A 17,236-nucleotide genomic window follows, 5' to 3' on the forward strand; every position below is an offset into this window, starting at 1 on the left:
CTAATAAAATCCACCAATGCGCAGAAATGGTTAGACTAACCATGTTACTAAAAAACAAGGAAGAGGGGGAATTTTTTACAATTTGGAATATATGGTACAAATGGTTGTATAAAAAGGAAGTAAAGATGTCTAGTGAAATTGATTAAACAAACAACAAGGGAAAGTGGAAATAAGGATAAATGTATATATAGCTATGTATATATGTAAAGTAATATAATTAAATAAATATTGTTTTATAATTGTAATAATAACATATATAAGTAAAGATTTAGGAAACAAGTTATAGATTTACTTGTAGCAAATGACTTTAATTGATACTAAGAGAAATGTACACTTATGAAAATGTTGCAAAAATGTGAGAGCATGTTTCTCTTTTTTTTACATATTCTTTTTGTTTGAAACTTTCAATAAACATTATTTTTAAAAAAACCTAACTGATTCACTCTCATTCACATAAGAAAGCGTGATTGTTTTGACTTTTGGTCAAAGATGCTTTTCCAAAGGGCAATTGAACTTTCTTGATTTTTTCCCCTTGTAAATAGTTTCAGTTCTCGTCCAAGAAGTGAAACGTTTTCAAGGAAACATTTGGGACAATGATGGTTGAGAATCTCCATAGACATGTTACATTGTTGTTACAAATCCATAACCAATGTTATGGACAGTCTGGTTCTCCAGAGACCTTTAAATAAACCGTATTCAATGTATGAATATGCAGAATGCTCTTTTATGTAATATTCTAACCTCCAAACTGTTTCAAGATGTGGTCTTCCTCCAAACAACTTGAATGTCCAATCAGCATTCCAGGAGATCCCAGAATATTCACAGAATATTCTGAAAAATATTTTCAGAATCAAAATGTTTGGCGTACATCAAGTCATTTTAAATCATGATTCCAGTTTAGTGTAGCGGTTAAGTACTAGGAACCAGGACACTGTGAGTTCTTGTCTTGCCTTTGACATGAAGCCAGCTGGATGACCTTAGCCAGTCCCTCCTCTTCAGCCTGAGGAACGAAAAAATAGCAAACCACTTGTGAAAAATCTTGCCAAGAAAACTGCAAAGACTAGACAGGGAAGTCACCAGGAGCTACCACTGACTCAAGGGGACACAAATGCGAAACAAACTCATTTTAAAACTCTACTTCAGAATTTTAAAACAAAAGCAGGGCAACAATAAACAAAACGACACTAGAACTTTCATGAATCTTTGTGCTCCACTGATAGACTCAGTAGATTTTTTTTACCAATGCAAAATCTTGATTTTTAAATTTATAGAACAGCCCATAGTGATAGCTTAGAAAAAAGTGTACATGTGATATGACATATATTTAAAAAACAACAAGACCAAGGTTGTGCTACAATCTGAATTTAGTTCCTAGCAATGGAAGCTGCCCATGTGCTATCTTAGAGATAGTACTTTGTGTCACATATAATCTTGATCCCCTCCCCCATCCCCCCCATTGTAATAAATAAATGTTTGGGCTTCCCTGGGAAAAAAAGAAAAGAAGATAGTGGTTACTACAGTATATAATAAAAATGAATCACTTGTCATCACTGCAGATGACATTTATCAGCCTATTTGTAGGTGCTCTTTCTTTCTCTGTGTATAATATAGAACATAATTTGTCACTTTGTAAATACATTCCACTCTAAATCCCTGCCAGCATCTGTTAGAGTTTGAAGGATTAATGTGCAATGCAGCGCACGCCTGTGCTTTCAGGCAAAAACATTGCTTACAGTCATGAACCCTGAGAAGAGGGAGAAAAAAGAGAGAGCTGGAGAGCCCCTTTCATATTTAGTTAAACATATTTGTCCTTTGGACATGCTCCAATCTATACTTGTCATCTGCACAAGTGGTATTCAATGTCTCTACAGCTGGAAAACCTCTCCGTTTCCCCCAATTGCAAGCAAATTGCTTCCCTTGTCTTCTGGTGGGTACCGCACAATGCTGCATCCAGCCAACCTTTCATTGAATTAATTCTTTGAGAAGCTAAACACCTTGCATTTTCCAATGGTTTAAAATGGTTTTATACAGGGGTGTCCTTCTTTTAATTCTAGAGTGTGTGCAAGGAATTAAGCAACAGACACGGCTGAGCCATCAGTAAAATTTTACATGTCGTATGGCCGTATGGGTGGAGATCTAGAGTTAGCATGATGAGTAGTCGTGTTTTTCAGGAATGAACCATGATGGCTTCTCCATTCCAGTCAAGGACAATTGGCTTGAAGGGCATATATTGTTACATGCAATGACAGCTTCATAGAAATCGCTTAGTATTATTTTATTTTGCAAGCAGTATTTTAGTTTATTTTAGTTTATAATACCACTAATATTTTACTTTATAATGGTACCTGAACAATTGGGAAAGAGATGTCCATAAATTTTAAAACCTATACTGCATTGTGGAAGTGAGGTTTAGTTCTCTCAAATGTGACCATTGCAGGAAGAAGGGACAAACCAGACCTCTTTGTTGTATGGAGTTCTATGCTCCATAATTCTATGGGGCTACATTCAAGAATATTATTTTAACATCATATAATATTACTACAAATATTATTCTGCTTTACATGATATGCATTTCTTTAAAAGCATTTTGCTAGCCAGGGATAATCACCAAAATAAAAATGCAGTGATGTGGCCCATTATAGAGTATGTAATCTAAATTTAATTGGTATATATCTATTTTAATCTTTTTTTCCTTTAAATATGGTTGGAAATATGTCTTAGTTGTACTTAAAATATTGATTAAAAATACTGTCCCACATGTGCTGAGTTTTGTTGGGATCCATTGTGTGAAACCCTAATAGTTGCACGAGACCTTGAAAACGATGAAAACAACATCTTGGGAAAGGAAGATTGAAGTTCTGCTTGATACTACTTGGAGAACATCATTGCCTTTTTAATGGTGGACAAGGTGGATCTGAAGAAATAGGTTCATCCCATGAATACTTCACTGTGAACCTCTCAGTGTCATAAGGATGTTAGGTATCAGCTACCAAAACTGCTTGCTCGTATTGTTTTTACTACGCTCCACGCAAATGTGAAACGTCTTTTAGGAAAATAGTCAGGACATTGAGGAAAACAAGAAAAATGAGTCCAGAATTATTCCATCCATTAAAGTCACTAATGGACCTCAGTAAGTTATCTCAGCTGCGGTAAAGGAACTGATTCCAGAAGCTGATCCAACGTATCTTCAGTTGGCCTGAACATATTTGCACCATCTGATTCATGTGTCCCACGTAGAGATCTGAAAGGTAATCTCATCAACTTCAGAAACACACAAATGGCTTAGAAAGCCTGCCTGACATAAATACTCCCCCGTAGCAAGGGCGTGCATTAGGGATTATAATGTTTACAGTCTCAAACTGAAATGAAAGCAATTCCTTGTCTTCATCCATCTTGCATAGTGATCATTATCACAACTACCGCTAGACATTCTTGGCTGTAAGAACAAATGCCTCAAAATCGCCATGCGTTATTCTAATGGTAAACTTCAGCCTGAATTTCATGTCTTTGTGCTTCTGCGAGTCTTTTAGGCTTGGTGTCCGTTCAACTTATATTCTTACTGGTTTATCTACATTATATAGAAGCTATTTGACATCAAATTCCCCTTGGCTTCCACACCTCTCTTCGCAGCCTTTCCTTCTTAAACACATTTTATCTCTTGGACTATAAATATAATTTCCTCTGTCTTGCCTTCTGTGTTTCCCAGGTGTAGGTGACTGGAATTTGCTTTATTAAACTGGAGGACAAGCTTTTTTCTCCACTGCTCAAAAGAGACATGTTTGAGTGGTATACTATTTAGGATTTACTTTGGGAGGGTGGGGGAGGAGAGTAAGGCAGGGTGGGTGCATGGACTAAAGCTTTTAAATACCTGAAAATGTACACTGCCTATCCGTGGAGAATATAATTATCTACTAAATTAGCTAATGTCCACTCTGTGCTTTTTAAAAGTACATCTTACATTTCCTCTGCTGCCTTCCACCAGCACTTATATAAGTTATAGGAACTGCAGTTTATTTATTAAGAGTCTTCAACTGTGTATAAAACTCTAAGCAGACCAAGTAATGGTATTTGCTGAAGGATTCTTTATCATGTGAATTTACCTTTAGTCATCTATTATTTATTTCAGCTCTTTTATATGCCATTATAATAAATATTATGACAGAAAGCTTTTATGCTTCAACTTATTATAGTTCTCTTCCCTTCTTTGCAGTCCTTCAGGAAAATGTAACCACACTTTACCTATATTTAATGTAAATCATCCCTTGCATTAGAATGAAAAATACCTATGAAAAAGGCTCCTTCAGTGTCGAGACATAAATGCACTATCATGTTTACTGCCAAACTACTGTAGCATGCAGTGTTCATTTTTAAACAATCTTTAAGCTGTAAACTGAATACATTGCCTATTATGAAATTGCTAGCTTTCGGAGGGTTTTAACTTTTCTGGTTAAAACTTCTGGCTCGCTAAGCATTTTTCTAAGCATGAGCACAAATATTGCCAATTATATTCTAAACAGTTTTAATAGACTTGCTCTATGTAAACACAGAATGTTTTTGGAATTAAATGAGAATGTTGTCTATAGTTCCTGTTCTTCCTAGCACTGGGAAGGTTGGTGGTGCTGGAGGACAATAGCTACAAACTGTGTGTAAGAATTAAATTTGATTTTGCATATCATCAATCATGTAGTAAACAAACAAACCACCTTGAATGAATGTTTTCCTTTGGCAATGCATTTCACTTTGATGAAGAATAGTGATTTAATGAAGAAGATGTAATTAAATATGGCATTCATTTAGTGAGCAATTCAAGTCCACAGAAAGTGGAGCCATAATGAGCTGAGTAGTTTGTCTTAATGCTATCATATACTAATGTCACTAACTTTCTAGAACTTAACATAAGGAAAATAATATTTCATGATCATGAATGGATCATGGATCCTGTATGGCTGGACAACCTGCACCTTTAGGATCTAGGAAACCCCCAGAATCTCTGCAACTCTCTGATGTGAGTCCTGCAATCTGCTAGTAGATTTTCCAAGGAGTGGGGTGGTAAACTTGCCCACATTATTGATTTCACCTTCTCCAAAGAAAGTTAAATATGGCATATTTGGATATGTTTAGTGCAAAAAAGATTCTTTATGGTCACCAGGAATGGGGAAGACAGATGATAGATGGAGGAGGGGTTGACCAATTTCTACCTTCCTGAATGGCACTAGATCTCCTCTACCTAAGGTTGCTTGGAATTACGAGGTAGGTGGCATACAGACATACATGAATGAATGAATGAATGAATGAATGAATGAATGAATGAATAGCAGGATCTGTCCAAGGGCCCATCAGAAGATTTTAGCAGATTCCCAACTGTGCATGTGAGCATCATGACAATCATGGGTTTTCAATGTTGCAGCTATAAAAAGAATATAAATATAAATATTAAAAATATATCAAATATATATATCATTCCATTTCTCACTAGTCAGTTAGAATTAGGGAAGCTTCTTGGATGAGAAGCAAAATGTTTTCAGAGAAAAAACAAAGTCCAGTTGCCTTTTGGAAAAAGCACTTTTGGGACAACCATGACCTGTATAATTGAGAATCTTCATAGATAGTTGCAGCTATAGCTAAAAAAAGTGGATGTATAGTCTGTGCTACTGCCATAAACATCTAAAGAAGAGTTTTTGTAGCCCAGCTCAAAAGTAAAAGCTAAATTTAAGCGGAATATTAGATGCCTGAGTTTATATATTCTTTTTCTTCATTTACCCTGGTTATGTGAAGATAAGACACATTCATTCCTGCTTTTATGTGCACCAAACAAGAATGGTGACTCAAGAAGTGCTTTGATAACAATCTGGAATAGCTAGTTAAAAGGAGTGAGTGTTTTTGATCTGTGTGGTTATGGTCAGAATTGAAGAGTGAACGAGCAAGCTAATTTATCAGAAACAAACAAGCCCATGATTTAAATGAACCTTTCTACAAAACTTTCCAAGTCCACCCTGCGGATTTCCCCCTTAAAGTTACTTGATTATTAAATGATGATGAAACCGCATCACTTTCCCACAAGTGGTGCATGCACACATGCATGCAGATAGCCACATGTATTTTAATATTCATCTTGTTCTATAGTAGGATATGGCTTAAAACAAGCTTCTTTTATCTTTTCTTATATTATTCCCAGCAACATTATATTTAGTAGAAAACTGTTTCTAAAGTTAAGTTCAGTGGTTGCATAGGAAAACTTCATGGTGACATCTCTACAGGATGCCCTATTTCCTAAGGACAGGGGTGTCAAACTCAAGGCCCATGGGTCGCATGTGGCCCTCCCAAGCTCCATTTTCACTGGCAGAAGGTTGCAGGAGGCCGTCCTGGCCAAAAACGGAGCTCGGGAGCCCGTTTTCACTGGCAGAGCACTTGCGCATGAGTGATGTCAAGCTGGCCATATTGAAACACAACCCTGATGCAGCACTCAATGAAATCAAGTTTGCCCTAGGAGAATCTAGTCTCTTAATCTGGATAGTAATTTCTAAAGGATATCTAGGCATAAAAGAGTTGTAGAGGCACACACCAGTAGACCAAAATGTTTGTTAAAATACCACCACTTAAGACTTAACACAAAACACCATGTAGTAATAAAACAATACGGGATGAAATTATAAGAGTTATCTGTACAATAACCTTATGACATTAGCAGAGAATTTGAAGGATGCTGTTAAATCATCTCTTTTACAGGTTATAGATTACTGTTTCTATTATAAACCTGAAATATTGAAAAAGCTAAAAGTACAACAAGAAAAAGAAAAAAAGTAGAAAAAAATAAAGAAAGCTACAAATAAGAGGCTCCCGATCTTCATAGCAGTTATAAGTACATTAATATTTTAACCTCTTTCTCTAAGGTTACATCATGACTCTCTTCTTTTTATAATCTATCCTCTATAACCGTAAAAAAAATAATCACATTTTTAAAAAATTTTATGCAAAAAGTCCATAAGGGCTATTAAATTGTTATACTGCGTTGCTCAGTGATCAAATAAAAGTTTATTGATTGATTAAACCATTACAGGTTTGTTTTTTTTTTTTTTGCTACAAAGAGCAACATTAAGACTCAAAAGAATAGTTTGAGTATATTTTAAAAATATACTAGTTTGTATGAATAGGGAGGACAGCGTGTAAACTTAAGTTAATGAGGGGTTAAAAAGCCAGATTTGTGAAGATTTAATGACATTTTTTATTATATAGGCCAGTGGTCATTGTATATGTTTCTGTCTTTATCATTTATGTATGTTCATGAATGGTATCCTAGAAACTGTCATTGTTATTTTTATTATTATTTGAATGTGTGACCTTTCAAAGCCTTCTACTTAAGGTGCTTGAGAAATACTCCCCCAGAAGGTGGTTCTTCTTCTAACCTTTGTTGTGCTAAATCTACAAAGCTGTAGAAATTCAGATTAATTTAACAGTTGGGGAGGGTGGGGAAAGGAACCCTAGCTGTCTTCACAATAGAAAGGGTTTTATTTTTCCAAGTAAGCAGGGGTTCAGTTTACTGTCCGAAATGTCAGACTGCAAACTATATTCATAGCTTGGATAATCTACATTTCCAAGTTCCCCATTTGTTGATCTCTTTTCTTTTTGTTCCATATTTGTATTCTTTCTCAAGTGCAGCTTCTTTTTCTCGGTTCTAACTTGTGGAAGGAGTAAAGGAGGTAGGAACACCCAAGCACCACTCATTCGCTCTCTATTCCGTTCATAATATCGCAAATGCTGTCTCTTTGGTTTCAAAACCCAGCAGGAGAGACCTGCAACATTGCCCAGAATGTGCAAAAGCATTACCTGAGTAATAGTGTGTGGACTTGAATCACTGTTCCCAAGAGCATGCTAAGTAACAGCTTGTGGTTTAATCTGTTGAACTGCTTGATGTTTTTTGACCCCTTGTTGTCCTTGTGTTTGTAGCAGCCGTTTTATTTTCTCCTTGGAGATGAGAACAGAGCATTGTACCTTTTAAAGGAGAAAGAGAGAGAGAGAGAGAGAGAGAGAAGGCATTCTCCCCCCCCCCCCCGTCTGCACCAAAAACTTGCTGGTTGTGTCTGTTTTGTGTATTGCAAAGTTGTTTTGGCCAAGTGCAGACAGGATTGAGTTAGGATGATGATGGAGATAGTAATGGTGACGACCATGATGTAGAGTTGCTTTTGCCATCTGAGCGCTGGGTTCTTCAGAGAAAGACTTTGCTTGGCAAGCTTGAATGTCTAGGTCAAACTCAAGGTCAAACTCAAGGCCTGGAGGACAGATCCGGCCCGTGGAGTACTTAGATCTGGTTTGTAGGGCCACCCTGGAAACAGCAAAGGACTGGCCACCAGGACTTCCGCCAGTGAAAATGGGCTCCCAAGCTCTGTTTTCGGCTGCCACGACGTCTGTTTTCACTGGCAGAGGGTTCCAGGAGACCATGGCAGCCAAAAATGGAACTCAGGAGCCTGTTTTTGCTGGCAGAGCGCTCAGGCCACCATAGGCAGGAGTGATGTTGAGCTGGCTACGGCCTCCCTGGCCATGCCCACTCTAGCCTCCCAAGGACAAACCCAACCCTGTTGTGGTCCTCAATGAAACTGAGTTTGACACCTGTGGTCTAGGTCAAGTACAGGGAAATAATAAGATGTCTCTTCTATTACTCCATTGTTAAATGTCTACTTTTATGAGGAAGTAAGTTTCATAAATTGGTTTAGTGGAAAATTTAATAATGTGTTCCAATTTCAAGATTTAGTTATTAGGAAGACGAAGATGAAATCTTTTCAGATTCTCCAGAATGGTCAAGTGTACTTGACTGGTTTCAATATGGGTAACATAGCATTACAAAGAGGAATGGTAAGAAACGTTACTGAATTAGAAAAAAATCTAGTCAAACATAATGCTGGGACTTATTTATAAATGGCTGGAGAAATATGATTCAGAGTCCGGACAAGCAAAAGAGTTTATGATTAAATAGATACAGAATTTGAATGTGGTAATAGAAGTGCAGCAGTGGAAATTTCATTGGAAAAAGAACATTTACTTTCCTCTCAACATTATAGTTAAGAGGAAATTGGTATACAATATTTTATTATTGGTATATTACTCCAGTCCCGATGGCTAAAATGAACAATTCCTTCTCTAAAAAAATGATGAAAATGTAATGTTGGATTATTTTTTTAATATTTGGTAGCAATATTGTAAAGCACAACGATTCTGTAAAATAATGCACAGTAGAATGAAATAAATCTTAACAGGTGACTTTAAACTGTTTTATTAAATTGAGTAAATCATTCATTTCTTTAAATTATGCTGAATTAGCTTTGTATATGCTAACTACAGCAAGGATACTATGTTTTGGTAACATATGTTTTAGAAAGACTGATTATAAAATGCCTGAACTGTCAGTTAATATGTTTGCTTTGTACCTCATATACATTCTTTTTTCTATGTAAAGACTCTATATTTTAACTTCATGGGAAAATTAGAGTGAATTTTCTGAACCTGTTCAATTTATTATAATTCTGGTTGATGAGTTTAAATGTGTTCCCGATCTTTATTTTTTAGCTCCATACTTAGTTTCATTGGTTTTTTTTAAAAAAGACAAATACATTCAATTGTTATATAATTAGTTAGGTGTTGGAAGACCGTAACCTCCATGACATTTTCAGATCCTCTGTTTGCCACAATGGGCTGAGCTGCCATGATTTGCCCTCACCTAGCAATTCAAAAGCATACACATGCAAATAGATAAATAGGTATCACATTGGTAGGGTGCTAACACTGTTCTGTACACTTCAGCACATGCTGGGTACATGACTGCGGGAAAGGTCTTTGCACAGTGCTGTGACTCCGTTGGCTAAAAAATGGAGATGAGTATCACCTCCTAGAATTGGATATGACTGAACAGGGGAAACCTTTACTTCTATATTCTTCCTTTGAAATGTCTAATAAAAATCTGATGATTGTAGGCTCTGGATTGGATAAGTTTCTATCTTGATTTGAATTGTTTAAATGATTTTCTGTTCCTAAATCAACCAGTCATAATGGATTTTGCCTAAGTCATCAAGCCTAGCAGATTTTAACTGATGAACTTTGGATAACTTATTTTAAGATACTTTTGGTGAGTTTTGTAAGAATCATGAGTTTGATTTAAAAAAAAAAAGAATAGTAGCTCTGTTTTATTTATTCTGCAGGTAACGGTGATAAGAACAAAAAAAAGATCTAGCAATCTTTTGGGTCAATCTTTTGGTTTATCTGGAAATACGTTGAGATATTTGAATAAATATTCACACTTCTTTCAGGATTTACTTTGGCTGCATGTACCTGCAGCATTAAAAAACCCATCTTTAAACAATCTCTACATATCTCAAAGTGTTGTTATCTGTACCACTATGATTAAATAAGAGTATTTAAATATATGTTGTTGCATATTTGTTATCAGATGATTCTGTGGAATAAGTATGTTGATCTTTTGAACTTTTTATCATTTTAGCACAAAGCCAAGGTAGAAGCAATCACCTTGGATCTTGCGTCTCTTCAAAGTGTATGGGAATTTGCTGAAACCTTCAAATCCAAGAATCTGTAAGTACTTAGAAACAATTATTTTTTTTCTTATTACATTAGCAAGAGTTTGCTTTGCTGTTGTTGAATCAATTGAGCAAAGTTACCATAGATGGGAAGCTATTGCAATATTCATCTCTGTCTCTTTTGCAATAATATGGTCTGTATACTTCAAATGAGATTTAAGAGCTAAGTCGTTTTTATACTTTTGTTTATTATTAAGGGGCACAATTTACAGAGTCAGGGAATGATTGAGATTTAGAAAAATTCAAGGGCTATGAATGAGGTGGGTGTCTAAAGTATCTAAATTTGATAAATAAAATAAATACATTTCTTTGTTCTATCTTCCCTCTGTGCAATTCCAATAAATATATTGCTTTAAGACCAATAAATATAAATACGAAAAACAGAAAGTATGAATGCCATTGAGAGTTATGACAACTTGAAATGGGAAAAATAGAGAAACCTATGAGGGTTAAAGAAAGCAATGAATATGATGTATATGAGTGAGTCTTTTTATCATAATGTATAGGCACACTCAAATTAGGAATATACACAAAATGCCATTTTCTATTTTGAATTTGGATGGATTCCAATGGCAGACAGGATCAACTGACTTCTAGCAACTGCTCAACACATTTCAGAAAAATTGGCCAAAGGCATAGCATAACATAACATAGCAATCAAAGCACAGGCTAGAACAGATGAGGAAGGCTAGATTCTAGATTTAAGAGGTGGCTGTTTGTAGGAACACAGTTTCATCAATCTCAGTCCAAGCAAAACCTCTGGAATATCAGTCCCCCAGAGATTAGAATGGCCTCCTCGCTAATATTCTTCCGGAAGGCACTAAAGACCTGGTTCTACCAGTGGGCCTGGGGAACCCAGAGTGGGATGGAGCCCATCAAATGGTTCGTGTGATCTGCGGTTGTCGGGGCGGATGATGGGAGTTGGGGGTGTTTTTCCCCCCCCAGATTTTATTCTATTGCACTTTATTAATTTATTTGATTCTTTTTGTTACTTTTTATTGTTTTTTTATTTTAAATATGGTTTTACATTCTGTAAACCTCCTCGAGTCACCATGGGCGAATAGGTGGCAATATAAATTCAATAAATAAAATAAGTAAATAATAATAAATAAAAACTCAAGATCCTTTGGAAGAAGCCATGATAAATGAAAAGTAACATTAAATTTATTTCTTGGTTTGGATTGTTTGAGATGGGAATGGTCAAAGTAATAACTTTGGTATTCATATTCTTTATTGGTAAAGGATTCTCAGAGCAAGAACGTTGAAGATATAAATATGCAATTGCCACTTTTCAGCATGCATAACAATTGCAACCAAGAGCTCTATTTCAAAGGGGGATACAGGAACGGAGCATGTTGGTATGGAAAGAGGGAATCTATTCTGTCTTGGCCTCCAAGCTCCTGTTCAGTTGCTGTCACCAGGTTGGAAAGGCCATGGTTCCTGAATTGCAGTGAAGATTTAGTTCTTTGCTAATTGCTCAACTCTCCAGGTTGACCTCAAATTGTGTTTGCTCTTGGGCAGCCTCACCTATGATGCTTCCAGCAAGCAAAAGACCCGGGTACATATTAAAACTAACAAACCAATAAGATAAAATGAGGCACAGATTGGACTGGAGCAAAAATATGGACTGTGATAACCTTTATATACTCGTATCAAGTAGAGGTTGATATTTTTTTCCAGTTTGGGAAATTTTGTGGGAGAAAATGCTCTGCTAGATCTGAATGTGAGAAAGAAACTTACTGCAGACTGGTTTTGACCCAGATCTTTGCCCAGGGGAAGAAGGGCTTAATTTCATCCATGTTAAAAAAGAAAGAAAAGAAAAAAAGATTGCCTTGTGTGCAGTCTAATGAGCTCCCACAGACCATTCCCTAAATGCTAAATATGCCATATCAGTCATTCAGCTGATATCTAAACCTAGGAATGTTGCAAGTTGAAGAATGACAAATAGCTCCCTTGGTTGAACAGCAGCTTAATGAAAGAGCCTTAACCAACAAGAAAATGATTCCGTGGGGAGAACGACTGTTTTGAGTGTGCATAAATAACATATGACTGAATATCTTCTACTTGGGGCAGAGAGTTTGAGGACAACAAATTGGAGCTGTCTTTTTAATAATAGCAAATACACACATACACACACACACACAGAGACACTCATTCATTCATTTATTCATTCTTTGCAAATTGCTCATAACGATTGAGGAACTTTTTAAGGATTGTGAGTCATGATATCAAACATTGTTTTAGTTATTGTTTAAGGCAATACAGATAATCCTCAATTTATGAGCACAATTGAGCCCAAAATGAGGGAGTTTTGTCCCATGTTACGACTTTCCTTTCCACATTTGATAAGTGAATCACTGCAGATGTTAAGTGAGTAACACAATTCTTAAGTGAATCTGGATTCTCCATGAATTTTGCTTAGCAGAAAGTCACAAGGATATAACCCCAGGACTCTGCAACTATCATAGATACATGCCAGTTGCCAAGCATCTGAATTTCAATCACTTGACCATAGGTCATACTTACAACGGTCGTAAGTGTGAAAACCAGTCATTTGGTCACTTTTTTCAGTGCTGTTAATAACTTTGGACGGTTATTACACGAATGGCTGTATAAGACAAAGACTATCTGTACCCCTGATTAATGCCGTTCATTTGAATTAAACTTAGTAGATAAAATTTCATTGCTGTGTAATGCTTCTTTGTTAATTTATATAGACTCTTTTGCTTGAGTATTCATGCTAATCGTTTTGTTCCTGTCTGATGTCTGTCACACTAAGCAAGACCTAAGATAAGGCAGTGTCAGTGCTAGAGCTTTAAATGGTAGTAAAGTAGTAACGTTGTGTCCCGCTAGTGGGACAGAGGTTCAAAATATTAATACCTTCATCTCTATGCAATTGAAGGTTACTTGGCAGAGGAATTTCTCATGCTAGCTCTTCTTGACCTCAGAAAATATATTCAGGATTCATGCCAAGGGTTTCATTGGAAATAATTACATAGCAGAACGTGAAGCATCAAAAGTACAAAATGTCGCAATCATTATGACCATTAGAACAGAGGAAGGATTCTGCTGGATCAGAAAAATGCTCATGTACTCATGCAATCTAATTTAAAAGTAACATATTTTACATCCAAGAGTAGCCTACCCCCCCTCTCGTTAGATAGATAGATAGATAGATGGATGGATAGATGGATATAGAGCTAGAGATATTTCATATATAGAATAGGATTTATGTTTCAATGGATATAGCAAATAAGATTTGAAAAGATGTATTTAAATTTATGGAACAATGGTTAGATTCAGAATGGTTCAAATATAATGTGAATGAGGATATTAATAAAAATGTTAATGTTTAGTGTTTATATGTAAAGTGTGTGATTGTAAATAGCATGAATTAAGTTTTGCTTAATGAATGTGTGATAGATTATTCCAGCAATGTTTGTCTGCCAGGATTTTTTCTCCAGAAGCATTCCGAATTAAAATTTATTGCAATTTGTTCAGAGATTTTAAAATTCTTGCAATCCCTATTCTGAATGAAAAATATTTAAAAAAATACAAATCCCCATTAAAAACAAAGAAAAACATGCATAATTCTTAACAACAGTGAGGCAGACTCCGCCCTTTAAAATACAAAGATAAAAAAAAATCTATGATACTCTCTGAAGTAGAAATGTGCTAATTTCAATTCCCGCTTGTTTTAATGGCTTGTTTTAGTTACTGCACTATGATAACGTTTTTATATTGTATCTTATAATTGTGAGCCAGAACATCCAATTAAACCAAAGGGTGAGTTATTAAATTTTATAAATACAATGTGTGTTGTGCAGTTTCCTCCAGTAGTAACTTTGGGGGACGCTAAAAGCAACAGAAAGCATATGATGGATAACTCTACTGGCTTCAACTTGTTTAACCAGGGACAACTTGTTTAACCAGACTTTCATTGCTGCTTCATGCAAACTTGTCTAGATTATCTAATCAGAGGTTTATAACATTTGTGATTGGATAAGGCCTACAGCTTTTCTCACAGTAGTAGAAAACAGAGACACCTATCCAGTTGATGTGTAGAAGAAAATGGATCTCATGCAGAGCAACTGCTCCATCACATAGCACTCCAGGCAAAGTGTCTTCCATGGGAATATACACATACTTAGCAGAAACCTTTGAAGCAATTGTTCTGAGCTTTTCACAGATCATCACTTATCATTGTTTTAAGCAGCAAGTTCTAATGGGTGCTTGAGTTGCCTTCTTTAAGAAGATTTCTCTCTCTTCTGCATACGCAAATATTTCCCTAAGGATGGTACTATCTTCTTCTGAATTCCCAATGGTCTCTTTTGCTTATAATCCTGTCAACCCTTTCTGTCCTCCTTCTGGTTTCAGATACACACACCATACATAGTTGCTATAGAAATTAGCGCTTTACTCAAAGTCAAGGAAATAACAGCAGACAAAGAATGCAAGCTAAACAGTTTCTGAAGGAAGCTTGAGTGATTTTTTTTTTGCTTTTAATAGGAACATACAAAAGAATCGTTCAAATACAGTCCACAGTTCCAAGATCCAAGTCAAGGTTGTCAGCTGGACAGGGGTCCTAACACCGGGCCGCGGAGTCACGGCCGTGGAGCACCTCTACGGGACGCAAAAGATTTAAAAATGGCGGCTTCTTCACCTTCGGTGAATGCTGCTAGGAGATCAGAATTTCAGGAGATCAGAATTTCATGAGTAGATTCCACACCCAAATATCACAAAGAGCTTCAGATCAGATGGTTGCTTCCAACAAGAGGGTCAGGGTTGCTTTTTAAATAGGGCTGGGGCCAACTGTCAAATCAAGAAAATTACTCATGGCAAGGAGCCTCATAGAATATTTCTGCTTTGCAATCCTCTCTGTTCACCAGGTCCTGATGTAGTATCATATGTGATTCTTGGCTTTATGTCTCTTGAAGCTAACATTCCAAATCTTACTGGAGTAGTTTCTTCATGGCACTGTCTAAGTTTAATGTTGAACAATCATAACTGCACAGAAGGCTACTTTTCAGTAGATGCCAGCAATAGATCACAATGAGATACAACTTCTTCCATCATCTTCTGCTCTAGTTTCACAAAGATCAGTCGAATTGCTTAGGGGATCCACATTTGCCGCTTCTTTTTTTGCTGTTCTTAAATTAAGACACACAGTTTCTGAACTTCATAGGTAAAAAGTAATAACTCACAAGTTCCTTGGTTTAGTGATCTTTCCATTGGTGGTTTGGACATTGTGGTTGTTGTCTTAAAAGGAGAAACCATGCTTGCTAGGCAGTGGTTTCCCCCAGTTGTGTTGCAACTACAATTCCTTGGCCAAACGATCCCAACCTATGTGAAAACTAAGTTCAAGATACATTTGGTTTTAGTTGGGTTAAAAGGTCTTATACTTTGGTAGAACCAGCCATGAGGGGCATGTTGGGAAGATAAGCATGTAAAATATTTATGATTTAATATGTACAGCTATAGTATCTTTTGCTGCAAATAAAGCCGTAAGCATTTTGCAGTTTTATAGCTTTTATGGCTAATGAGAGAATTTTTAAAGGGTCTGTGTGTACAGTATTTTAATTAAAATTTTAATTTAAAATAATAAAACCATGAAGAATATTACAAAGTGCAATAACAATCGATATAATGGAATTTTTAACAAATACGTTGATTAAAAGCACTATATGCTATAACTTTCTTTAAAAAAGTTTTTAAAAAGTGGATATGAATCTTTGGACTAATATACATGATTACACATTAGTCATAGATTTTGAACAGAGGTGAAGAAAACTTCTTAATTCTGGATGTTAAGCATGCTTATTAATGAAGTTATGTTTCTTATTCAACATAACTTTTGCTTCTGGAGTATAGCCATGTAACTTATGAATGCAACTCATAGTTTTCTTTTGAGTGCTGATAAAATGCAGACCAACCTCTATAGAAGAGAAAGGTATGCATTTCAGTACCCAGGATTTTATCACTGGGAAGGCCATTGCTGAGAATCTTGGGATTTGAAGTCCATAGATCTAGAAGTTACCAATAATGGGAAACAGAGATGTAGAGTATAAAGCAAATAACATACTGATCAGTGGTGGGATTCAACTTTTTTTTACTACCGGTTCTGTGGGCATGGCTTGGTGGGCGTAGCAGGGGAAGGATACTGTAAAATCTCCACTTAGAAGTGGTATTTGCTGGTTCTCCGAACTACTCAAAATTTACGCTATCAGTTCTCCAGAACTGGTCAGAACCTGCTGAATACCACCTCTGATAATGATCAAATAATAAACATTATGGCAGCTGAAGATATGGACCACAGACTATTTAATCTTTATAATAACCATTATTCTTCAGATTATTTAATAGTTCCCATTCAGTGGGATCTGGAAGTTTTGTTTTGCTTTCGTAGCAAATAACTATCTCATATCTGTAAATTATTCATTGAATTTGTCCCCACTCCATTGTGAGGTATCTTGATATAGATATGCAGAAGGAATTTCCTGTATGGAAACCCAACTATATTTTCTGTATGAGAACATGGGACAGATCAATTAAAACTAGTTAACATTATAGCTTTGTGACTGATATTATGAGGCATGGTTTTTCAAAATGGCTAGAAATAATGTCTTAACTCATCTGAAGGCCACCAGATTTCTGAA

The 17,236-nt window shown here is 36.0% G+C and overlaps 1 protein-coding gene across 5 annotated transcripts in view; it reads left to right on the plus strand.

The window, feature by feature from the left end:
• WWOX (WW domain containing oxidoreductase) overlaps positions 1–17,236 on the plus strand; it is a 575,077-nt gene that overhangs the window by 113,379 nt on the left and 444,462 nt on the right. For all 5 annotated transcript variants that reach the window (XM_087971625.1, XM_087971624.1, XM_087971627.1 and 2 more), the window contains exon 6: positions 10,487–10,575. In XM_087971625.1, the coding sequence (XP_087827751.1) occupies positions 10,487–10,575 (89 nt within the window). The remainder of the gene's footprint in view (positions 1–10,486; positions 10,576–17,236) is intronic.

The sequence above is a fragment of the Notechis scutatus genome, chromosome 9 (genome assembly GCF_049901735.1).
Source record: "Notechis scutatus isolate UNSWTSFEM ecotype Mainland chromosome 9, rNotScu1.2, whole genome shotgun sequence".
In the NCBI taxonomy this organism is placed as follows: Eukaryota; Metazoa; Chordata; class Lepidosauria; order Squamata; family Elapidae; genus Notechis; species Notechis scutatus.